Source organism: Ambystoma mexicanum, chromosome 6p (genome assembly GCF_040938575.1).
Source record: "Ambystoma mexicanum isolate Mex_15411 chromosome 6p, UKY_AmexF1_1, whole genome shotgun sequence".
In the NCBI taxonomy this organism is placed as follows: domain Eukaryota; kingdom Metazoa; phylum Chordata; class Amphibia; order Caudata; family Ambystomatidae; genus Ambystoma; species Ambystoma mexicanum.
Genome location: NC_090935.1, coordinates 1,528,820,416 through 1,528,847,361, shown reverse-complemented (window position 1 = coordinate 1,528,847,361; position 26,946 = coordinate 1,528,820,416). Strand labels below are relative to the sequence as shown.

Below are 26,946 nucleotides of genomic sequence, written 5' to 3'. Positions count from 1 at the left end.
ACGCAGTCTGTACAACACAATGCTGAGGAAGGGTGAGGTGTGAGCAATCAACTCACCCTTCCTTCATGCACCAAGGTGCTAAGCGCCTAAGGAAACCAACAGGCAGGCAGCGATCAAGTTCAGAGACCTGCCCTCCCCCCCCGGGGCGCCAGATAGTCGGCTATCCGGCCGGGGGCTGAAACATAACAGCCCCCACTACTATACATATCAAAGACCCAGGGCTCCCCTGGGTCTTATAAATACAGAGCAGCATGCTCTGAGAAAACACAATCAGTTTGTGGACCCTGAACAGGGACCCAAACACACAGGAGGTGCACTGTTTACTCTGTGCCTTCCAAGCCTTTGCTTCTTTAGCCTCTTAAAAGTTTGTTGCATTTTGCCGCGTCTTTTTTCCTTTGAACATTGACCTGTTAACTCAACACGACGAGCAAGCGGCGAACATTGACTAAGAAAACAGTCTCCCGGGAAGAATCGCAAAAGTAACAAGAATCCAATTACCTGAGCAGAGCGGACGAAATCCTGCAGCGCGGCTCGGCGTAGGTGGCGTCTTTGAGTATACATCTATTTCAAGGTAAGCTGCCACGCCGGGCGCCGTACGAGCGCATTAGAAACTTTGTTTTCCTACGCGAGTGGGATAAAGTAAACATCTGCAGTCAGCCGCTCCCCCGGCCGACGCGGGACACGCGCTGCCCAGCTAATCTTTCACAAAGCAAGCACAAGATCCAGGGGGGAGAGCCTGGCCCGAGAATTCAACAATTTTATGGCTAAAGAAACGTCAGAAACAGCCCCAGAGAGGGCTTTTTTTTGTCAGACTAGCATGCATTTTATATACAGCTACATGCATTATTTTGCTGAACTAAATCGAATTTATTAGCCAGTCTCTGTGACACAGTCAGTAAGTGTCGTGACTCATACCTGAAAGGTTGGGGTTCGAACCAATCCTCCAGCTCCATCATTCTAAACGTGTTAGGAAAAATAAGTTACAATTTCTATATGAGAACACTAGACACTTTCCCAGCACGGCAAACAGCAACCTTGGGCATTTCAACTATATACAAACAGGAGCAGAAAGCTCAATATTTGACAAATGTGCAGAGATTGCTGACACAGCAGGGAAAACTCATTGGGACTTATCTTTCCAACCGAAACAGGTAAAAAGAAAACATGGGTCCCAAACGAAAATCACGGAATGCCACCGCACCAGCACAATCACCCAAGTCCCCAGACCTATTGGCAGCCTTAGAAGCAGAAGAGCATTACGGTTGGGCTTGGGAGAGTATGTACGGCCTACCAAGGGATGGGAAAACCATGCCACTCATCCAGGATGACGTCACTACACCATCAAAGAGACAGAAAGTGATGGATGGCCCCAAAAAAGGTAACAAAAAACTGGCAAAATTGTGCGAGAACATGTCGGAAATGCAGCAGTTATTGCGGGAAATGAGGGAGAAACAATGACCTCAAACAGGGGAACAAGGGCCAACAAACCAAAACATACCTTTAGAACCTATCATATTGATGACCCCCCCCCCCACTCCAGCAACAATCCAAGCGATACCAACACCAGCCACAGCACAGCCACAAGTGCCAGCAGCACCAACAACTGCCCCCACAGTTGCACCTATGGCAACCACGGCAGACCCATCAGGAGTTTTAAAGGCATGGTCAACTCCCAATACAGTTACAGTAGGACAAAGGGGGCAGAGCAACAGCAATCCAACAGACATAGCAATGATCTGCAATGCCCAATTAGATATAAAAATGAAATCTTTCCAGACTGAAATACTGAATAGATATAAAAGATGCCTAGCATGGAATATTGATGTCACAATCAAAGAAACAATATGGGCCAAGGAATTCATAAAAATCTTTTCATTAATTGAAGCCCAACGCAAAAGAAAAGATGCGTTTAGGGACCCTAAAAAGATAGAAGAGAAAGCCATAGCCAGAAACGCCCAGCTAGAACAGAACTGGGATAACTGGCTTCAAGCTTTTGCCATTTTGGCAACAATCTATGAGGAGAAATTTCCTCATGATGGGAGAAAAATATGGGCCTACATGGATAAAATAAGAAAGGTGAAAGTAGCACAGAAAGGAAAGACCTGGCTAGCATACAACATCAGATTTCGGAGAAGCATGTCAGAGAGGCTGCCATAGAATGGGACAAGGTCCAAAATTATTTGTACATGTTAAATGCTGAGCCCCCAGCGGAGGAAGTGGCCTCCCAGAACCCCTCCAAAAATACCAAAAACACAGGTCCTAGAAATAACGATAATGAGAAGCATAAAAAGGCAGAACAGCCCTTTCGTAAGAACCAGCCATGGGCGGCTAAGTCTAATACCCAAAGGCATAACAAAAACCATTGTTCAAAAGCCAACACTCCATGCAGGAATTTTGGAAAAAAACAATGCTCTTGGGATAAAGAATGCTGGTACAAACACACCTGCACAAACTGCAACGGTGATCACGCAGCAAGCAACTGCACCAGACTGCCAGCCAAAAACCCAAAAGACTAGTGCTAACCATGTTTTTTCAACCCCAGATTTGGCACCAGGTAGAACACCGATCAACCCAAACCATTTTAGAGAGGCGCTATTGAACTACCCAGACGGAGTAACCAGTGACACTATCTGGCAGGGTTTCTCCAAGGGTTTTGTCATCCCTTTTCAGGACACAGGGTCACAGAACATCCCACTAAACCTAAAACCGGCCAGGGACAACCCCCCCAAATAGTGGAGAGGAAAATCAAGAAAGAACTGCTTTTAGGCAGGATCGGTGGACCCTGGGACCACATGCCCCTCAAAGAATACATAATATCACCACTAGGCCTGGTCCCAAAAAAGAGCCTGGAAAAATCAGACTAATCCACCATCTACCCTATCCCAAAGGCCAATCCCTTAATGACAGCATTCCACACGCGGAATCCGCAGTATCCTACACACACTTCCGGGAGGCAGTAAGACTCATACAGGAATGTGGCAGGAATGCCCTGATTGCAAAACTAGACATTGAATCTGCTTTCAGACTATTGCCATTCCACCTAGACTCCCAGCAATGGTTAGGTTTTACTTTTAACAACAAATTCTATGTAGACAAATGCCTCCCAATGGGGTGCACAGTATCCTGCGCCCTATTCAAGCAATTCAGCTCCTTTTTTCAATGGTCTTTCCAAAAAGAGAGACCAGGAACCAAAGTATTACACTACCTAGATGATTTTATGGTAATGGGCCCAGCAAACTCAGAAGAATGCAATGAGGCCCTGGAGAAATTAGAAGGAATGGCCGCACACTGGGGCATACCTCTAGCAAAAGAAAAACGACCAAACCAGCCACCAACATAATTTTCCTGGGCATTGAAATCAACTCTGCACAAGGACTATGCAGGATCCCGAAAACAAAAATTGCAGAACTCTTGGAGAAGATACAAGCCCTGATAGCAAAAAGACAAAGGCACAGTTAAGGAATTTCAATCTTTAGCAGGCAGTGTCAATTTCGCTGCCAGAATAATCCCTCAAGGGAGGGTATTTTCCAGAAGCCTGGAACTAAAAATCAAATCATTTACCAAACCCCACCTACACATCCGACAAGGCGCTGAGGTGAAGCAAGACCTGGAAATTTGGCGGAATTTCCTAAAAAACTTCAACGGGACCTCACTTTGGCCAACGCCTTTGAATACATGGAAAAAAAGGGTCCTTTTTACCGATGCAGCCGGGAGCTGGGGGTTTGGAGTCATACTAGTCACAGAATGGGTGGCAGGACCCTGGCCCAACTCATGGCAACAGGCAGGGTGGACAAAAAAATCACCCTCCTAGAAATTTTTCCCATCTGGCTAACAGTATACATCTGGGGCAGGCAGCTTGCTAACACGGAACTCTTGGTCTGGTGCAACAACATGGCAGTAGTAAGCTCCATAAACAGAAGGTCTAACAAATGCCCTTTAGTGCCAACAGTCCTACGAGCCATCACAGCAGTCACATTACAAGAAAACATTGTGGTCAAAGCTAAGCACATTGCTGGGGCAGATAATAACATTGCAGATGCCTTATCTCACTTTCAGTGGCCAAGATTCCGGGAGCTAGCGCTGCACGCCCGGGAACAGATGACGCCAATATTGGTGGAATGCTGGGAAATAATGGGAAAACAAAAATAACGGCATCAACGCCAGCGCCAAAGAGCTCAGGCCGGGATGCACAACATGAACCAGGCACCTCAAATACGGGTGCCAATAATATAACGGCATCAACGCCAGCACCAGAGAGCCAAGGCCGGGATGTCCAACAAGAACCAGGCACCTCAAAGACGGGTGCCAACACCTCACTAGGCTTCCTCACAGAGATGGCAGAGAAAGCGCTGGCAAGCACCACTGCAGCGCAGTACAGTAAGTGCTTACAAACAGTTTTTAAAGCCAAGGCATAAAACATGTAGAGTTAATAATGATTAAAGACATAAAGATATTTTTAAAATGGGCACATGAACAAGGCTTTAAGAGAGATTGGGCTAAAAGACACCTAGTTGCAGTCTCATATTTCTCAAAAATACGGGGTGATTCGGACCCCACCCAAAGTGCCCTCATTTGTTATGCATTGAAAGGCTGGGGCAGAATAAAAGGCCTCCAGGTAGACACCCACCGCCCCCTTGATTTCAACAAACTGGTACAAATCGCAAACCAGCTGGAAGCCATATGTTGGCATCCATACAAGATCCTATTGTTCAGAACAGCTTTGTTCCTGGCATGCTTTGGGGCTTTCTGGGTGGGAGAGCTCATTGCATCCAGCACCAAGGCCACCAACGGGCTGGGCGTCATGGAAGTCAGGGTCAGACAGGAGAGCGTCAGCATAGAAATCCAACAATCAAAAACGGGGGCAAAAAGAACCATCAACATTTGTTGCATAGATGAGGCAGTAAACTGCCCGGTATGTATTACCAACCTCTACTATACACAAAGACTCAAGGTTGGGGGGAGGTTTTTGATCCAGAAGGATGCCTCGGCACTAAGCCGCTACCAATTCAAAGGGGTGCTGATGAAAGCAATCAACAATGCGGGATGGGACCCCAGGGGCTTTGGCACCCATTCCTTCAGAATAGGTGATGTCACCTCAGCATGACAAGGAGGTTTAGCTCCCCAACAACTAAAAAACATAGGGGGCTGGAAATCAGATTGTTACAAAAGATGCATCAGACCGCAACTAATATAGCCAGCCACCCTCACCCTTTCTTTCACCCACCCTTCAACCATAAACACCAGGCGAAGGGAGGACCGCTCTTCAATCAGCACGGATAGTCGGCCACTCTTTTATCTTCAGGACGGGCCGATGGGCAGAGTAGACCAAAGAAATGCCACCTTTCAGGAACACCATTTCCTCATGGTGGGGCTACAGAGTCCTACGATGGGCAGAAATCCAAGAAACATTAGCAGAACTGGTCGCATACAGAGACCGGCCAGAATTTCTGATCATACACCTAGTGGGCAATGACCTGGTATCCTTTGGGAGGAGAAAGTTACTTGAGGGCATGTGCTCATCCCTTGCAGGTATCTCACATAATTGGAAAGGAACAGAAATATACTTCTCGGCCATCCTACCCAGAAAGAAATGGCAAGGGGCCAACTGCTACAAATCTGTGGACATTTCCAGACGGAAAATCAACAGGGGCTAAAAAAAATAAAAAAATAAAAAAATAGAATTTGTACAGCAAGAGGACTGGGCTTCATAAAGCACCCAGCCATTACACTGGGTGACCTGGACCTTTTTCACAAAGACGGCACCCACCTATCAAACAAGGGCATGGAACATTTCTTTTGAGAAATTACAGCAACTCTAGCCTCCAGGGTTTGTCAATAGGAGATACTTTTGGGGGAACGCGTCAGCCGTCAATTTACCCACGTGTGGCGGCACAGGAAAGAGGGGGTAACCCCAAGACCCGGTGCCCAAAAGTATTGTTATTATCTATGATATGTGATTATTGTTATTTGCATAACCATATCTGTACAATAAAACCTATGGCCTTTTATTGCCAACACTTGACAAACAATGTGTGAGACAAATTATTCTGGGTTAGGTTATGGGATCGGCAATTTATAAATATGCATGCATATGGGTTCAGCAGTTATGGGCAATGCTACAGTGCCTCACAAAGCGAGGCAGGGTAACTGCTGTTACCATCGGCAGGCCCGGAGAGGGGCAGCCCAACCTCTCCCCCTCTCTGCTCCTCTCCTCCCCCCAAGTTGAAGAGACACACAGTCTGTACAACACAATGCTGAGGAAGGGTGAGGTGTGAGCAATCGCCTCACCCTTCTTTCATGCACCAAGGTGCTAAGCACCTAAGGAAACCAACAGGCAGGCAGGGATCAAGTTCAAAGACCTGCCCACCCACCGGGGGGCCAGATAGTCGGCTATCCGGCCGGGGGCTGAAACATAACAGCCCCCACTACTATACATATCAAAGACCCAGGGCTCCCCTGGGTCTTATAAATACAGAGCAGCATGCTTTGAGAAAACACAATCAGTTTGTGGGCCCTGAACGGGGACCCAAACACACAGGAGGTGCATTATTTACTCAGTGCCTTCCAAACCTTTGCTTTTTTAACACAAAACCCTCCCACCCTACAAATAAGGAAGAAGAAAAAAGGAAAATGGAAAAAGGAATATGTGTCCAGTAACACTGGTCAAAACTATTAGCTGCATAGTGAAGTAAATCAGCAAACTGACCCACATTGGCCAAAATGTGGCCCACTTTGACAAAAAAAAACAGTCCCACACCAGCATTTTGCGTTTTTGGTTTGGCCATGGGCCTGTTGCCCTTTAGGCCAGTTCGAGCCAGATGGCCTCCACCATTTCCATCCACAATCCCTTTTGTCATTTTCCTTTCCCCTTCTTTTTCACTTTTTTCCAGTTTTGTTCCTTCATTTAATGTACTTAATTTTCTCTTCATTCCTGATATTCTTTTTATGTCTGTTTCTTACAATTTTGGAACCTTTCAACTCCTTCAATAAGTGGTCAAAGTGTACGAAAAGAAGTAGTGGAACTATGTCCCCTGCTGGCCTGTCCCGCTCCCCCAAATGCCATCACCACACCCCCTCCGATGCAGCATACAAACGCCTAAACAAATGCGCCTGCTGTTTAAGGGGAAATTCGTGCAGTGCAATGCCCTGAAGTGCACTTTTTAACTTCTTCCTACGCTTTTATTTTCAAACAAAACCATTCCGTAATGGTTTCTTTTTAAAATAAAAGTATAAGAACAGTAAAACGTTTTTTAAAAAGTAGAGGAGCACCGCTCCCGCTCACTTCGACCACTCCCTTCAATCTCTGTTTATGTTCTAATGTTGTTTCCTTGTATTTACTCCCCTTTCTTCTATTTTTCTGTGGCCCCTTGCATTTCCCCAATGCCCCGGACCTCACCTGCCTTATGGCCAGCTGTTGCAGAGTAGCCATATCGCACAATCGGGGCTTGACTAAAGCTCTTGCTGCTGGAGGTGCCTCACGGTGCCTTGATAACTTATTACAAGTCAGATCTGACATGCCATTCTGCGTGTTATAAGAAATGACATGTCATGTTTAACAGGGAGGTTACAATCATATGTCAAAGTGGTATTTGTAAGAGGATTCAATTCAACACTACAGCTAAGTCAACGCCTAGTCTATAATACTGAATGAAAACCCTTATTGATATATCTTTATGTCCAGTTCATGCATTCTGGATGACTACCCCTATATAACACCCCTCTCTTGGAATCCCCCTGACACCACTGAGCCAAGAAGTAGTTCTGTTTTGCAAGTTTAAAAGGTTTATTTGATAATTTAAAATATATATATATCACACTTTATAATAAATTAATAATTGAATATCACTCTTAATCTGATATGATAAAGATCAACAACGGAGAATCCGGCACTAGCACACTTCTTATAATCACTAATGAGTTGACATGAAATGGATAAGGTAGCACACTGGTAAATAGGAACAAAAGTATAATGTGGTAGAGGATGCTTTATGTAAGCTCAGGTGGATGCAATATTCAATGAATGCAGTACAGAAAATACTCAATATGATTTCAACCAAACAATGTAATCACTTTTCTCTGGCAATCCCCTCCCCCCCTTGATGCAAGGCAAGGAAATGGAAGGAAAACACACAGTTCTCAGAAATGCAATCAATGTAAATCAGTTCACCCCAGCAAGCTTACACTACAGAAAACAGATAGGAGTTTTGAAAACACAGGCAAAATGCTTTGATATGTGCTAGCAATGGATGAGAAATATGCTGGAAATGCTTTTAATTCCCTTTCAGAGGTTCAGGGTGAGTGGTATCTAGTTAATATTAGTCCAGGCTCACACTAGCAATGAGGCAGGGATAGTTAGCAGGTTAAACGAATTTCTGGCAAATGGAAGGCAAGCAGCAGCAGTTTTTACATGTGAAGAAATTTGCAAATCGCGGTAAAATTCGCGAATGCGTGTTCCGCGATTGCGGTAAAACTATAAGGGGTAGGAATGCGGTTCTAGGTTCGTAGGAAAGCCACGATTCTAACCTTTCAGATGAAAGTTATTGCAAGTCTCTAGCCCAAACGGTTACAGAGTTATGACCGATTTAATAGAGGTCGTTTTTGGTTTTGCAAATTTTAAAAGCTCAAAATGACAAGTGTAGCTTGCAACTAGAAAATGACAAGTGACAGCTTTACAATGACAGGTGACAGTTAGGAGGCAGTTCTACTTAGATTAAATAGATTGAATTATATTATTTTAACTCGGAGATTGGTTCTGCACAGTTTTCTAGGTACTCACACTATATTCTTGAGTGAAATGGGCCTCATCACGGATCTGGTCAGGGTTTTAGACTCGCCTCTGGTCTCTGCACTTCACAGTGATCTGGGTCAGCTCTCTCTGGTTCTGCTAACAGGTCAGCTCTACTCTGCTTCTGGTCTGGCCTGATGGATTTGAAGTCTCTATGTTGCTCTCTGAAGGTTGATGGAGGTAAGTATGGATTTTCCCGGCAGAGCTTCCAGCTGCAAATGGATTTGAAAGTCCCTATCTGTCCTGTCTGTCTGCTTTTATGTGTTTAGAATGTGGGTGTGTTCTAGCATCACTGACCCTACCTCTCTCTCAGCTTCTAATTGGTCAAACTTCCATTTATCATTTGATTGGGGAATGAACTGTGAGTCAGAGGGATGTCATTTTATGGCTTGCAGATAGGACACTCCTCTGTCAGATTGCACACATTCTATATTTGATAATAAAAGACATATTTCACAGTTACACAGTTGCTTGAAATTACATATACATGGTGTGGCTGAATTTAGCCATGTCTCTGTCCAAATCTGCTGTTTCTAAGAGCTTGCATTCAGAAATGGCACATAATTGACTTTTTAACTGATTTTTCACTTTCTGACATTGACCCAACTTTACATACATGTGTGCAGGGAGTATGGACATTAACTGATGAAGTTTCAGATTTTTAACATGCATACATTTAGAGTAATATCCACTTTTCCGCTAAAACCCCCCTGGACATGCCACCGGGTCGAAAAACCTCTTAAAATGTGGGCAGAAAAATCACAAGAATTATGGTGTCATTTATAAAATTTTCACATGTCCGTACTATGAGTTATTCATCTTTTTCTAAACAATATTCTGGCTACAAAGGGGTGTGGTTTCCCCTCAGCACAAGGTAGAAATACTGGTTTATCCAGTTCTGCCAAGCCAGCTTCTCTCACAGGCAGTGCTCCTCCCAGCTTCTGCCAAGAGGAAGCTACATTTTACGACCGCTGTAATAAAACCTTTGCCTGAGTCAGGAGAGGCTCATTGTTCAAGAGGAAGCCATTTATGATCCTCTCAATAAACCCTCTGCCTGGGTGAAGGGAGTTGCATTGTTCACTCTCCTGCAGAGCACAGGTAATTCAATTATCAGAAAGATGGCATATCCTTAGTGTGAGCAGCAAAAGGGCAGCTAGGCCTGGGAACACAGCTGTGACTCAAGTTTCACTCCTGATGGGGGTAGTTGCCAGGCAGAATTCAGTTCCTTAAGCCGGGTTTCAGATAAAATGTCACTTTTTGTTCCCCAGTTTCTGCCTTCAAATAAAACTAAACATTTTCACATATGCAGCTAGAAGGCTGATTCTAAGTGCAAAACTATGGCATTTCAACAGTTACAAAGGCATGTGACACCAAACATAGGTCACTCATTTAATCTAAACATTTTCGATTTTAGTGTCTTTAAATCCAGTGCAACTTAAACTGCTGACTCCATAGCTCAGCCAGTTTTGTTATAAGCATTGTTCTGGGCTCTTCATTTCCCAGATTTTGTAGGCACACAACACTCCATTCTACCAAATGTCTGCTGGTGTCCAGTGAGTTTTTAGATGTGTTGCAATGTTTAAAATAGACAGTTTGAGCCTGCCTTCAGAGAAACACAGGGTGGTTTTAAACTGCCGGCTTTTGGATAGTGGTGAGTACTGGTACTGCACCCATTTTTGGGATTTAAGAAAATGAATTCCCAACAATTCTAGGTTGCATTTGGCAATCAGCATTGCCATTCCCAATGGTTTCAGACTACTGTGCGGGTAGTCCAATGGTGGTTTTAGGCAGTGTCCTTCTGTGCCCATAACATCGGCAAAAATGAGTGGCAGCCTATTCTTCATGCATTTCCCTGTGCATTTTCTGGGAAGCTCTGGCCATCATGAGGTTTTCCATGTCAGTACTGCACAGTTTTGAGGTAGGGCTCGGATGCATGGGTAAATACATCCCACAAGCCCCCCTTCTTGCGGTGGCCATCTGATCCTTCACTGGTGGGAACCGCAAGATCTGGGATGTTTCCTCATCTTCTTTCAATAGATGGCACAGTTCAGCATCTTTTCCTCCATCCGGTACTGATCGATCGGTTCTCCTCGCCGGTCCTGATGGGAAGATTGGGCGGTACCCCGGGCCCGTTGCGTCTCTGCTCGCGGTCTCCGGATCGTCCTCCTTGGCCCGTCTCCAGGTTTTCTTTCTCCTAGGACGACAAAGGAAGAGCGGCAATACCTACTCATAGACGTTTTTCCACCACTGTTGAGATAGTGGGGCAGCATATGCATTTCATCATAACGAAACATTACATTCTTATTTTGAAAAAAAAACAGTATAACTAAGAGACAGTTTCATGCAAATCACAATATTTTAGAGACTAGATGTGGTATGTTTTATGATTGGAACTGAATTAGTCTGAGACAGTACCCGCTAGGATTCCAGAGGATTCCTCCAGTTGTTGCAGAGTGTGCCTGGGATGGCAACATTTCAACTGGTTTATGTGGACCCACTTGTCTTCCCCCTCTGCCGAACCGCCTTTGGGGATGTGGATTTTGTAGGCCACAGGTGAGATCTTGTCGATGATCTCAAAGGGTCCTTTCCATGTAGGCAAAAATTTGCGCTGCTTGGCCTGGTTCCTTTGGAAGTTGTATAGATAGACCCGGTCCCCCACCTGATATTCCTTCCTGGAAGTTTTCAGGTCATAGTGGGTCTTCATGCTATCAGCTGATCTTTCTAGATTCCGCTGAGCATAAGCAAAAGCATGTTGGAGGTGTTTCCTTAAATTCTCTACATACTCATGAGTAGTGGAGGCATTTATCAGTGTCTGCTCTTGGGTCCTATAGAGCAAATGCTGAGGAAGCACCATCTTGCGCCCAGTCATCAACTCAAATGGTGACATTTTGGTTGCAGATGAAGGGGTAGATCTGATAGCCATTAGGACCAGAGGTAATCGGATATCCCAACTTGGCCCAGAATCTGCCACAAACTTCTTTAATATGCTCACAATGGTTCGGTTATATCTCTCTACTGCCCCAGAAGAAGCTGGTCTATAAGCAATATGCAGCTTTCTCTTGACCCCCAGTATCTCCCACATCTTTGTCATTACTTCACTGGTGAAGTGGCTACCTCTGTCTGACTCAATCCTTTGAGGTAGACCAAAACGGGAAAAGATGTGGTTAATCATCAAGGCAGCTGCAGTTTCTGCCTTGCAATTTGGGGCTGGGAGACATTCCACCCACTTGGTAAACAAGCATGTCACAGTCAACATGTACTTATTCCCCCTAGCCGAGCGAATCACAGGGCCTACAAAGTCGATTTGTAAATCTGACCATGGCAGTGTCATCCCCCTCTTTTGTAAAGGCGCCCGGTGCGTGAGGGATGATGGCTGAAATTGTGCACACACAAGACACCCCTTCAAATATTGGTTGAGGTCCTGGCCCATGTGTGGCCAGTATGCAACCTCTCTTAAGATTTCCAATGTTGTGTGAAACCCCCTGTGACCGGCAGTGGCCGCATCATGGGCGTGACTTAACATCAGGCTTCGGAATGAGGTAGGAACCACCCACTGATCGTGGCCAGCTTTGGATTTCCTTACCAGCAAACCGTCTTGGATTCGGAACATTTTTGGACATTTCATCAACACTCTTAGGTCCTCTTTCCCAATGTAATCGGTATCCGTCAGGGGAAAGTTCTCAGGGTCCTCAAGGTGCTGGTAAAATTTACCAATAATTGGATCCCCCTTCTGAGCGGTAATCAAATCAGCATCAGGGGTCTCCTTACTCCATTGTAGAATTGAAAGGTCGTTGTGAGCATTTGTCTGGGACCTAGTGATGGCAGTGACCTGGATTTCCCCCAACAGGGACTCAATCTCAATTAGATCCCCTTGGATGGCCCCGGTTTTGGCCAGCTGATCAGCTAAGTCATTTCCAGTTTTGTCTGGTCCCTCTACTTTGGAATGACCCTTGATCTTTTTCCAGTAGATGGTCATCCCATTCGATGTGACCAGATCATCAATGTTTTGGATCAACTTCCCATGTTTCAAGGGTTTGTTGTTAGCACATAACATGCCTCTGGTTTTCCAATTAACCAGGTGCTCCACGAACCCGTTCCGTACATAATCCGAATCTGTGATTATGACCAGTTCGTGGAGTTGATGCTGGACAGCAGTGAGGATGGCCTGATGCACAGCCATCAATTCTGCCACCTGACTACTTCGGGGACCAATTTTGTATCCAGCGGAGGGTTCTGGGGACTCATTCACCCATGCATTCCCTACGCCGGCCACCAGTTCTTTCTCCCCGTTGTTGTCAACATGGTAAGAGCATCCATCCACATACACAGTGGGCATTCCCTCACACTTGTCTTCTTCAAAGACTTTGTGTGGGGAATTAAGGTATGCCTCCATGTTGTCCTTGATTTTCAGACTTTCGTCCTCGAGACAGTTTTCTCTGGCACAATCATGCAAGTCAGCCAGACCTTGCGCGAGGGGACTCTTCTTGCTTTGGCCATATCTGACCTCCACAGGAAAGCCTTGCATTGACAGAATCCAGGAAGTAATTCGGGAATTACTCACATTTCCGGCCCGGATTCTGTCACTTTGGAGATATTGCAGAGGCTGGTGTGGAGTCTCCACTATGATGTGTTCCCCCTGGATAAACGGGCGGTAATTCTTCAATGCCCACACCGTTGCCAGGAGTGCCTTCTCTTAATCGTTGAATTTTTCCTCCACAGAGGATAAAGTTTTGCTCGCATAGGAGATTACTTTATTGACCTTGTCATGCTTTTGATATAATACTGCCGTCAAGCACGTATTAGAGAACCCTGTCTCCAGGAAGAACTCCTTGTTTCTGACCGGGTAAGCTAGGCAAGGCGCTTGTGAGAGGCTTCTTTTGAGTTGTTTTACTGCCTCGGCTTGTTCTGGACCCCATTCCCACTTGACACCCCCCTTCAGGAGATGAATCAGGGGTCTGGTGATCTCTGCGTAGCCCTCAATGAACTTTCTGCTGTAATTAGTCAGTCCAAGGAGGCTCCTTAGTTCCCGCAGAGTTGTGGGGTCTTTCAGTTTCTGAAGTGCTTCCACTTTCTTTTCCTGGGGACAAAGACCCTGAGGAGTAATCTCATGCCCCAAGAAGTTAACACGGGTTTTACACCACTGTGCTTTCTGAAAGGAAAGTTTTGCTCCGGCGGCCCTCAACTGTGTCAGAACATAACGGATCTCCGCTATGTGTTCCTCAACAGTTGAGCTTTTGATGAGGACATCATCTACATAAGCCAGGTTACCCCTTGCACCCAAGTCGGGCATGGCCTTGTGTAGAAAAATGTTGAATTCATTGCCGGAGTTGAGGTATCCGAAGGGAGTCCGGGTCCATGTGTACTGCTGGCCCCCAAAGGTAAAAGCCAGCTTGTATTGGTCCTCCCTACTGACAGGCACGGTCCAGTATCCATTGGTCAGGTCTATTGCAGTGAATACCTGTGACCCCTGAATCTGGGCCAGCCCTTGGTCAATGTAGGGCAGAGGCCATCGGGAAGTATGGACCCGTTTGTTGAGCTCCCTAAGGTCGGCGCAGAGTCTCCACTGGCCGTTTGGCTTCAATATTCCCAGCACCGGATTATTGAAGGTGCTGTGGACTGGACGGATTATTCCCCGGGACTCAAGGTTCTTAATTATTTCAGTAAGGGACTCCATTGATGCGAGAGGCAAGCGATATTGCTTCACAAACACAGGAGTCATGCCAGGGTCCGTGGGGATTGTTGTTGTGTGGATGTCAGTGCGACCACAGTCATATGAGTCTACCGCAAAGAGATCTTGGAAATCCAAGAAAACTTGTTTCAACTTTTGCTTTTGTTCCAGAGTCACACAGGCATCAGCTAGGTTGACTCTCTCTTCCACCATCTGCCTGAAGCCTGGAAAGACTTCTGGTTTGGCTATCTCCGCGGCCTCCTCCAGCTGGGTGGAGAAGTCCCTGGTCAGAGTGCTGATTTGGACCGGAGGCTTCAGGTGGGAAAGGCAGCCCTCATGTACCTGGAAAATCACCTCATCCCTCCTGAAGTCACACGTCACATCTTCCTTACCATAGGGGCAGGAAGTGTACACCAGGAAGTTCCCCCCATGCCGGGTAAAAATCCTGTCTGGTGTTGTATTGTCCTCACTGTCACTGTCAAAGCAGTCCTTGGGGATTGGTCCTAACAGTTCATTTCTAAGATCAATGGAGAAATGTCGGTCATCAACCGCCATTCCAATAATGGTGCCTGCGGCTAGAGTAATACTCTTTAAGTCGCTGTTATCCACCTCTATTAGAATGGTGTCCTGTTCTATGTTGACTAATGGAGTTGGGTTGACCCCTAACCCTTGCAGTTGGAGAGAAGCATTTAGATGTATGTAAGCATCAGGGTTTTGCAAATATTGTCCTCTTTTAACTTTCACTTCCAGGGAGAATTGTCGGGTCCTTTCTGGGATGGTGACTTCCTCTTTGATCTGAATTTCAACTGCATAAGGTAGCAATTGAGCTGACCTAAATGCTTTTTCTGGATCATCAAAGCCCATGGGATTATCCGCTAATCGGGACCAAGCTTTGAAGTTTATTAGGTCCAAACTAATGGCAAAGCGATTGAGAACGTCACTGCCTAAGTAAAAGGCGGCAGGGACGTCTCGCACGACCCAACAATTGTGGACTATGCTCTTGTTGCCAATGGAGATTTTGAGCATACACCTGCTTGGCAGGAGATGTTTGGAATTAGGTGCTTCCAGGTCCATTTCCCATTTGTCTATCAGTTTGAAGGTGGGAATGGCTGGATCTTTTGGGAGTTGGCGAAACATGGCTTCGCTGATGAAGCTCTTACCGTTGTTCACACACGCTCGAGCGAGAACAGAGTCCTTCCCATCATTTAACTGAACAGGGATGAACAACTGCTCTCCAATTTGCTGAATATTAGCCAGGCTCTGAGCTGATTTCACATCTTTCTGGACTATAGGAGTGGGAGTTTCTGATTGTGGATTAGTATAGAATCTCAGAGTGTTTCCTTCCAGCGTGGAGTACCACTTTAGACTGGAAGGAAGGTTGATTTTCAGAAATAGAGAGGACCCCCCATCACCAGTCTGTTGTCCTACTGCTATTACTGTCACGTCTGGAATTTGGCTATTCTGGAAGTGAAATTCTACTTGGTCAGATTTTTGTTCAACCATGTGGCAGGTGCCGTTTAAACTAACATGGTTGACACTCTGTTTTAATTTTATTGGTCGGCTAGTCTGGGTCCAGAGGACCTCGTTTACACAATCTATTAGGGGTGACAACCTTCTCAGGAGGTCATTCCCTAGTAAACAAGGGGTGCCCTCTGGGGTCACAACTATGACCGGGTGTTTCAACTTGTGTCGCCCGATCTTAATGTCCAAGTCTGCAGTCCCCTCAACGGGAATTTCCTTCCCGTCAAAGTTCTGCAGTTGTCCAGGAAGAGAGGTGAGAGGAATTTGGTAATTCTCTCCCCTTCCTGCATTCAGTTCGTCAAAGGCCCTTCTGGACAGAAGGGTAGCTTGAGATCCAGTGTCCACCAGTGCCAAAATTGTACCCTGCCCCTGTACTTGTACCGGGGCATAATATCTTCCCTCCTTCTCCTCAAGGGGGCACAGATAATGTACATTTTTGGACAACTGGTGGGCTAATTTTCTGGTTTTGGACATCGCTAGCGAAGAGATTTGGGCAGAATTCTGTGGAGAGCCTTGGGAATCTGAAAGAAAAAGTTGGCAACTGGAGATCAGAGCCATTGTGGGTTCCCCTGGTTCCAGTTCTGGGCCGCCCCCCCCTTTTTGGAGGCAGTCCCCAGTATGGGTTTGAACCCGGGGATTTTCTTGCTGTTGGTTCTGGGATGAGATGGTGGGCGGCGGTAGCTCAGTCTCCACATCTCCCCAGTCTGGATTTTCATCCCTAAGGACCCATTTTTCTTTGGGAGGAGTTCCCCCCTCTCTGAAGGAGAAGATCCTTTTCTCAGGATCCTCTGAGGATCCCTCTCCCTCAAATTGGAAGATCTGTACCTCCTCCTCAAACTGAGTCTGTTTGGGTCTTTTGTTTCTCCTACCCCCCCTCTGCTCCTTAGGAGGCAGACTTTCAGGGGCAAGAGATTTCGTTTCCGGTTCCTGGGTTTCCAGGGGCTGTTTACAAGTGAGGAAGGAAGCTTCCTCCAAGGCTTTACACCCCCCTTCCCCTTGTGCCTCCTCCCTGGGAACCGGTTGGTTATCGGGGTGCTGCCCCCGTCATTGTTCTGGAGCACCAGGTCCAGAGTTGGGTGCGTTCTGCGCCGGCATGCTGATCTGAGGGTTCTGCTGAGCCCTCAGTATGTGACCCATATCCCGCGCCATGTTTTGAACCTGGCGCTCTAACTGGGAAACCCGCTCAGGCTGATACGGGGCCCTGTTTTCTCCCCTGGGCTGATCCCGGGAAGGGTAGCTGTCCCTCCTCTGGTAATACCCCGGGTTGGGAAGATTTGGGTACCCCTCCACCCTTGGCCTCCCCTCTCCCGGATTCAGTGGTCTGGGCTCAGGGAATTGGGGAAAGAAGGATGGATGGTTTTGGGGCTGAAAGTCGGGTGGATATCTGGGGAAAAAGTTCTGCCCAGGGTTTGGTAAATTTCTGCCCTCCTGTGGGAAGCTTGGAGGGAAGTTCCCTGGGTTAGGTGCTTGGCTGGATCCCCCCCTTTGGGCTGGAGGAGTCCACACATAACCCAGGATGGGTCGATTTCCCTTGTAACGGGGACTTACATAATCAGGAGAGCGAGGGACCCCATTCGTGGGGCTGCCTCCTTGGCTCCCTGTCTGTGACTGACCCGAGGACCTCCTGGGCCTAGCATTATTAGGTGCAGGTAGGTTTTTAGGCCCCCCCATCTCCAAATCCAAAACGGGGGTGATCTTTACCTCTGCCACCTTGGCAGCAGCAGGGGTGCTGTTGGCTTTGGGGTTTTTCTGGGCATTACTTTTGCTATCTATCGGTTTCTGCACCTCATAGATCCGGGTAGCCTGTTCAATGACCCAGTCTAAAGATCTTTTCTCGTGAAAATCCCTCACGAGCTGGGTCATGATATATTTGGGCAAGGCATGGAAAAACGTATTAATAAATTCCCTGCTATCCGTGCGCACCCTTCTTGTGGTCTGTGCAAAAGCACACTTTAACTCCTGCACAAATTCTTGTGGGGCCTGATCCTCCCCACATTGCAAATTGTAGGCTGCCTTGCGAGCCTCTTGAGGATTTCTGTGAACAGAAAAATGTTTCAAGATGGCCGCCTTATAGGTGGACCATCTTAAATGATTTTGGTCCTCCAGCCCCGCAAAGAAACTGGAGTATTCCGGGGAGAAGGTCCACTTTACATATTGAATACAGCTTTGGCTGTCCTTCAAATGGAAAGTCTCCATCATTTGTTCAAACAACTCTAAGTGCTCCCAAACAGAATACTTAGCGTTCTTATGGTAAGGCGTGATGACGCTCCTGATCGCCTTAATCTGCTTTAAGGGGTCCTTAAGCAAGGCCCTTTTCGCCTTATTGGCCTTTTTTCTGTGCTTCCTGGTTGGTCCTGGAGAACTGGGCCAGTCTTTGCTGCAGGAGGGTTACCTCCTGAGCTGTGTCCCTATTGGCCTGCTCCTTTCTTGCTAGAGCATCCTCCACCCTCCTGGTGTGCTCTAACAAGTTCTGGTGTTCTTTTTGGAGATCACCCAGTCCCTGGTGGGCCAGGTGATTTTCTTCCATTTTTCTTTTTAAATGGCAGACTTCCTGGCCTAAGGCGTCTCTTTCCTGACTAAGAGCCTGCATTTGTGCCGCCAGGTCGTCCCTCTGCCTTTGAAAGGCACCAGCTTTCTGGCGTTCTTCATCAAACTCTGCCTGGGTATCCAGGTCTTTCAAAATCAGCTTGTTGCTCTCTACCTTCACTCTATCTAGATGACTTTGCAGGGTGGCTACCTGCTCCGTGCATGCCCTGTTAAAGTCTAATTGTTGCTCCAGCTTTTTCTGGCTCTGCAGTAAGGAGTCCAAACTGTCTTGGTGCTCCTTCTGCAGGGCCAGAAATCTAGTATCCTGGTCAGCCTTTTCCTGTTGCAGTATATCCATATCCTCCTTTATTTTAGTGATGTACCGTCTGCTGTCATTTTCTGACTCCTGGCTCCTCTGCAGCCTCTGCTCAGAAGAGTCCAGATCAGATTGGGCCTTCTGTAATGCCATCTGTTGCCTATTTGCCAGATTTTGGCTTTCAGCACATCTATCCTGCATGTCTCCCATGTATAGGTACAGGTATGCTGCTATCCTGGCAATCTTATTGTGTTCCTCTTTGGCTTTAGGAGCCATATATAGCTCACTCAGGGCCACATGTAAGGGACCCTGATCTCTATATATATCTGACCCTGTTTCAGTGACCTGTTGTGTGATGGCCTGCAACCACGCATCCTGGCCCTGTTCGGTCCATTCACCTCTCACAAATAGCTTATGCAAGAGGTGCTCTCTGGCTATTTTCATGTCTACTAAGGTCGTCATTCTAGAGATTGGTCTCTGTCCTGACTTACAGAAGTTTGTATTTTATTTTTGCAGAACAGAACTTTTCTTGGAGTGTCCCTTTTGAGGAGTGCTTTACAGCGTAACACAGCGTGGTGATCCGACCGGATATGTGTATCTGGTCAGCTGGCACGCTGTATTAATCTGCACAAATGGTAAATCTAACCCAAACGTCCGGCCCGAGCCCCCAATTTGTAAGAGGATTCAATTCAACACTACAGCTAAGTCAACGCCTAGTCTATAATACTGAATGAAAACCCTTATTGATATATCTTTATGTCCAGTTCATGCGTTCTGGATGACTACCCCTATATAACACCCCTCTCTTGGAATCCCCCTGACCCCACTGAGCCAAGAAGTAGTTCTGTTTTGCAAGTTTAAAAGGTTTATTTGATAATTTAAAATATATATATATCACACTTTATAATAAATTAATAATTGAATAGCACTCTTAATCTGATATGATAAAGATCAACAACGGAGAATCCGGCACTAGCACACTTCTTATAATCACTAATGAGTTGACATGAAATGGATAAGGTAGCACACTGGTAAATAGGAACAAAAGTATAATGTGGTAGAGGATGCTTTATGTAAGCTCAGGTGGATGCAATATTCAATGAATGCAGTACAGAAAATACTCAATATGATTTCAACCAAACAATGTAATCACTTTTCTCTGGCAATCCCCTCCCCCCCTTGATGCAAGGCAAGGAAATGGAAGGAAAACACACAGTTCTCAGAAATGCAATCAATGTAAATCAGTTCACCCCAGCAAGCTTACACTACAGAAAACAGATAGGAGTTTTGAAAACACAGGCAAAATGCTTTGATATGTGCTAGCAATGGATGAGAAATATGCTGGAAATGCTTTTAATTCCCTTTCAGAGGTTCAGGGTGAGTGTTATCTAGTTAATATTAGTCCAGGCTCACACTAGCAATGAGGCAGGGATAGTTGGCAGGTTAAACGAATTTCTGGCAAATGGAAGGCAAGCAGCAGCAGTTTTTACATGTGAAGAAATTTCAAATCGCGGTAAAATTCGCGAATGCGTGTTCCGCGATTGCGGTAAAACTATAAGGGGTAGGAATGCGGTTCTAGGTTCGTAGGAAAGCCACGATTCTAACCTTTCAGATGAAAGTTATTGCAAGTCTCTAGCCCAAACGGTTACAGAGTTATGACCGATTTAATAGAGGTCGTTTTTGGTTTTGCAAATTTTAAAAGCTCAAAATGACAAGTGCAGCTTGCAACTAGAAAATGACAAGTGACAGCTTTACAATGACAGGTGACAGTTAGGAGGCAGTTCTACTTAGATTAAATAGATTGAATTATATTATTTTAACTCGGAGATTGGTTCTGCACAGTTTTCTAGGTACTCACACTATATTCTTGAGTGAAATGGGCCTCATCACGGATCTGGTCAGGGTTTTAGACTCGCCTCTGGTCTCTGCACTTCACAGTGATCTGGGTCAGCTCTCTCTGGTTCTGCTAACAGGTCAGCTCTACTCTGCTTCTGGTCTGGCCTGATGGATTTGAAGTCTCTATGTTGCTCTCTGAAGGTTGATGGAGGTAAGTATGGATTTTCCCGGCAGAGCGTCCAGCTGCAAATGGATTTGAAAGTCCCTATCTGTCCTGTCTGTCTGCTTTTATGTGTTTAGAATGTGGGTGTGTTCTAGCATCACTGACCCTACCTCTCTCTCAGCTTCTAATTGGTCAAACTTCCATTTATCATTTGATTGGGGAATGAACTGTGAGTCAGAGGGATGTCATTTTATGGCTTGCAGATAGGACACTCCTCTGTCAGATTGCACACATTCTATATTTGATAATAAAAGACATATTTCACAGTTACACAGTTGCTTGAAATTACATATACATGGTGTGGCTGAATTTAGCCATGTCTCTGTCCAAATCTGCTGTTTCTAAGAGCTTGCATTCAGAAATGGCACATAATTGACTTTTTAACTGATTTTTCACTTTCTGACATTGACCCAACTTTACATACATGTGTGCAGGGAGTATGGACATTAACTGATGAAGTTTCAGATTTTTAACATGCATACATTTAGAGTAATATCCACTTTTCCGCTAAAACCCCCCTGGACATGCCACCGGGTCGAAAAACCTCTTAAAATGTGGGCAGAAAAATCACAAGAATTATGGTGTCATTTTTTAAAATTTTCACATGTCCGTACTATGAGTTATTCATCTTTTTCTAAACAATATTCTGGCTACAAAGGGGTGTGGTTTCCCCTCAGCACAAGGTAGAAATACTGGTTTATCCAGTTCTGCCAAGCCAGCTTCTCTCACAGGCAGTGCTCCTCCCAGCTTCTGCCAAGAGGAAGCTACATTTTACGACCGCTGTAATAAAACCTTTGCCTGAGTCAGGAGAGGCTCATTGTTCAAGAGGAAGCCATTTATGTTCCTCTCAATAAACCCTCTGCCTGGGTGAAGGGAGTTGCATTGTTCACTCTCCTGCAGAGCACAGGTAATTCAATTATCAGAAAGATGGCATATCCTTAGTGTGAGCAGCAAAAGGGCAGATAGGCCTGGGAACACAGCTGTGACTCAAGTTTCACTCCTGATGGGGGTAGTTGCCAGGCAGAATTCAGTTCCTTAAGCCGGGTTTCAGATAAAATGTCACTTTTTGTTCCCCAGTTTCTGCCTTCAAATAAAACTAAACATTTTCACATATGCAGCTAGAAGGCTGATTCTAAGTGCAAAACTATGGCATTTCAACAGTTACAAAGGCATGTGACACCAAACATAGGTCACTCATTTAATCTAAACATTTTCGATTTTAGTGTCTTTAAATCCAGTGCAACTTAAACTGCTGACTCCATAGCTCAGCCAGTTTTGTTATAAGCATTGTTCTGGGCTCTTCATTTCCCAGATTTTGTAGGCACACAACACTCCATTCTACCAAATGTCTGCTGGTGTCCAGTGAGTTTTTAGATGTGTTGCAATGTTTAAAATAGACAGTTTGAGCCTGCCTTCAGAGAAACACAGGGTGGTTTTAAACTGCCGGCTTTTGGATAGTGGTGAGTACTGGTACTGCACCCATTTTTGGGATTTAAGAAAATGAATTCCCAACAATTCTAGGTTGCATTTGGCAATCAGCATTGCCATTCCCAATGGTTTCAGACTACTGTGCGGGTAGTCCAATGGTGGTTTTAGGCAGTGTCCTTCTGTGCCCATAACATCGGCAAAAATGAGTGGCAGCCTATTCTTCATGCATTTCCCTGTGCATTTTCTGGGAAGCTCTGGCCATCATGAGGTTTTCCATGTCAGTACTGCACAGTTTTGAGGTAGGGCTCGGATGCATGGGTAAATACATCCCACATATTACAGCGTGGGTGGGCAAGGTACGCTAACGCCCCATACCTGTAACTCTGCTCTCAGTCATGTTCCACATGTTACATGTTGGCACCCATGGCTGCATTCCAGCAAACAGAAAATCCGACTTCACAAGAAAATACTTTTCTCCTACACAATCGAGCGCATGAGAACAAACTGAATTCTGCAGAAAGAATCCAATTTCCAGATTACAATTGTATTTGTTTGAAATGTTTGTTTTTTTTTGCAAACAAGTGTCACCCCTTCGTCCCCCTCGCCAGTGCATAGCTTTTCATAAAAGCCCCCTTAGCATTGGCTATGTTCACATGGAAGCCATTGTTAACCTCCTGTAAATCGTTTGGAATGCGTGTGATGCAGTAGTCAATAATCTCCAGTAGTGACCGACATTGCAAACATTCTGACAGCCGCCAGGTCCAATATACAAACTGCAATTACAGACAGTTATAATTAGTTCTAAATAAATACATAAAAGCCTGATGTATTATTTATTTTCTTTTTAAATCGCCGATATTGTAGTCACATTGCTTCGGCAACGTCTCGGGGTGTAATGGCCTCTTTCCCCGTCTGCAAGGCTTAATGGCGTGCGGTAACCGAATCGCACGAGGTAATCACTTTTTGAATAGCTCACTGCCTGGCTGCAGTTACTCATAGAACAAAGGGTGTTTTGACATTATTCAGCTGAAAAGGACAGCTAAATGGAATGTCACCTGAACAACGATAATGGACCAGATGTACCATCCTGCTCGGCTGCACAATGTGGTGTCCATAAGTTGCTACCAGTAACTGGCGCTACTAGTCAGTGGCCTGAACCCAATGCTTTAAGTGGGCTGCGGCAAGCCAGGGCCAGGCCCCGTCAGTCTCCCAGAAGTGGGGTTGAGCTGTGGCCCTGCCGAGGGTCCCCCGGTCCCACCACAACAAACATCGGTTTAACGGGTATGATTGAATTCCCCATTGTGGTCCTGATGAAGGTTGCATTATCAAGTGGACGAATGTGCGGAAGTGATATTGAATGGATGATAGGAATGAATGAATGAATGAATGAATGAATGTGAGTTGAATTTTGAGAAATATTTTGATATATGTTTTATTAATTGATATTTTTACATTTGTATATGAAAATAAACTAATTTGTGAATCTAAAGAGTGACATTTATTGGTATATTTAAAAAGATAAATGTATATGATGTACCATTCCCTATCCTATTGGTCCATTATTTCCTTTTTTCATATTTACTAGCCTGGATGACCAGGGATTTTGACCAGGCAACCCTTTGTTTATAAATAGAAGTATCAGCCAGCCACAGCACCGCTGAAGCTGGCTGGCTCTTCAGTCACTGTAACTTCCTATGGTGACCTTTCGCACCAGGGGTCACCAGAGGAAGTTGCTGTGGAAGGCGTCTTTAACCCTCGGCGAACCTGGGGACTCCTCGACAAATTTCGAGGTTTATAAAAGATGGTTTGAAAAGTGCACAAATCAAGCCATCTTTTATAAAGCTTTGCCGACGGGCAAAGACGCCTCAGGCTTTGTCCGTCGGGAAAGCTTTATAAAAGATGGATTGAATTGTGCACTTTTCAAGCCATCTTTTATAAACATAGAAATGTTTAACAAAGATGGCTTGGAAAGTACACAAACCATAAGGTACGCACACAAATATAAAAATGCTATATATTTGTGTGCCTACCTTACTATTGTTTATGTACTTTTCAAGCCATCTTGAAGTACACAAACCATAGTAAGGCACGCACATAAATATATACATGCTTACATGTAACATATTTCTATGTTTATAAAAGATAGCTTGCATACGACACAAACCATAGTAAGGTACACATACAAATATATAAAATGTTTGCGTACCTTACTATGGTTTGTGTACGTTTTTAAGGCCCTGCCCATCCCACAAGCTACACCCCCAAATTAGTGCCCTCTCATTTTCTTAACCCACGTAAAGCCCTGCCTGCACCCTTCTTTTTTGGCTGGACACAAGTAAAAAATATCACTAATGTTGAAACACAATATATGTATGATTGTTGTAAGCTTTCAAACACCAACAGGCCCCAAAGGGTCGCTATTTTTAATCCGGGGCTAAACTTAAACAAGGCATAGGACGTGTTGACTGCCATTCAAGCCTTTCAGTCACTCCGTTGTATTGCACTCAACCTGCTCCCTGGTATGAGTCCTCTCCACTTACTGTCGTTATGAGGGTTGTTTAAAGAAGGCACTGAGCTTAATGGGAAAGAAGCAAGAAGGAGAACATGACTTCAAGCACATGTATGCTGTTGGGCCCTCTCATCAGAACATCAGTCCAACTTTCTGCTCACCGATGTTGCCCGGGCTGTGGCTCAGTGGACTAATGCATCCACTGCAGGTGTCTGTTTTTGACCTTGTGGCCGCAGGTTCGAATCCAGGCAGGTCCACTCAGCCCTGCATCCTTCTGAGGTTGGTAAAATGAGTACCATTAAGTTGGGTTACAATAAATATCTGTTATCTGTCAATAGCACCAAGATGCCCCTCTAGGGGTGAATGTGTGTTCTACAAATACATCTGTTATGTTATGTTGTGTACTACATCTCCCATCTGCCCTACCACGAAGAGTCCAAAGTGAGGGATGATGGGAGTCGCAATACAAAATGTCTAGCGAGCTACATGCTGCATGGCCCTTAAATGCATGCTCTGTTTCCTGTCGAGTTATAGGAGCTCCGCTTTGGCATGTGGGCAGAAGTGGCCTTCTACATGCCTTCTACTCTGGGCGTATACTTGGACCGGCATGTTTTAAGTTAACCTAGGGGGACTTAAGGTGCTGGGTTTACAACCTTTTTGTCTTGGAATTGTTGGAGGTTTGCTATAGATTTTCTTATGGTATCCAAAATAAATGTAACATGTAAATAATGTTTTACTTGTCTGTTGCTCAACTTCTTGTCATTATGAATGGTAGTATTTCATGTATTTGATTGTTCTCAAAATTCCGTTAATTGCATAGCTGTGTTACTCACTGTGGATTCATCATCATCATCATCACCCGAAAGGTTGGACTGGGCTGTGTGGAATCTGCACACTCATGGCATCCCTGGGGATGATTGGACACCAGGTGTGAATAGGGACTCCTCTGGCACGTGCAGCCAGAAGAGGGCGAGGGAAAGTCAGGAGAAAGGCCAAACCTGTTCCAGAGCTTTATCTAATGAGGAGGCATGCACAGAAGCCAAGACCCACCTGCCCCCCAGCTCCCCCACCAAGGAGCTATGAGACAAAGGGGTGCTGTGCACTAACATCTTCATTTATAATCATAATGTGTGTCTTTATTTTGTTGACAGGAGGAATGCCCAAAGAATTTCAACTTGGTGGAAGTACTAATGGGCAGCAAGCAAGGTAAGATACCTCCTTTGTACTTGCATTCTGCTTTGTCTTTGTAGTTTTATTTGGTCTTAAACAGAGGTGGGAGAAGAGTGCTTTTTACCAGAAACACTTAACAAAGGTGTCCAGGCAGAAAGGAACCATTCCAAATCAAAGGCGCTTAATCCTGGTAAACTGTTGGAGAAGGGAGATTGCCTGTACCCTCCCTGATGTATGTACCACACATGTTGCAGAACAACCGTTTACAGGACTGCAACATTTACAGAACTATCCAGTGGGTTGCGGAGCACTTCTCGGTTGAGGTGCCACTTTGGCTCCTTCTCGCTGCCACCACTGGTGCACCCTACACTCAGAAATAAAAAAAAATGCCCCTGGCCTGTGGCAATATTTAAGATACAGATGGGTTGAGAAGCTCCTGAGGGAAGAATGCGAGCAGGGAGTTGCGGTAATGCAGTTGGCCAGGTAATGGGGAGCAGTTCTTGGATGGATGTAGTGGCAAAGAAGGGAAATTTGAACAGGAATAAATAGTACATGGTGTGACCTTTCGAGGGAATAGAGTGGAATATGCAACTGGAAAAGCGGGTCTATCAGGGCCTTTGGGACAGAGCTGTAGTCTACCTGTGAGCGATCAAGGTAGGGAGTTAGGGTAGGCCTGACAAACCCTGAGCATCTTAGCTACCCTAGGGAACCATACCCGTCCCTCACTAATCCCAGTGCCTCAGTTATACATGAGGTCAGTGGCAGGGACCCCTTGCCATAGAGGGGTGAGGCAGGGAATTCTGCAGACTGGTGGTCGGGATAACCTGTCCCATTGTGAGATTACCACAGCTACCACTTTTCTTGACAACCAGCCCGCATGTGTGCTTGTGTCACGTTAGCTACACCATTCTTCAGGTCACATGGCACTTTTAATAGGAAAATGAAAACATTTTTTGCTGTAAAC

At 45.5% G+C, this 26,946-nt stretch overlaps 1 protein-coding gene across 3 annotated transcripts in view; it reads left to right on the top strand.

The window, feature by feature from the left end:
- DGKQ (diacylglycerol kinase theta) overlaps window positions 1–26,946 on the top strand; it is a 1,656,676-nt gene that overhangs the window by 1,164,415 nt on the left and 465,315 nt on the right. For all 3 annotated transcript variants that reach the window (XM_069626394.1, XM_069626396.1, XM_069626395.1), the window contains one exon: window positions 25,964–26,018. In XM_069626394.1, the coding sequence (XP_069482495.1) occupies window positions 25,964–26,018 (55 nt within the window). The remainder of the gene's footprint in view (window positions 1–25,963; window positions 26,019–26,946) is intronic.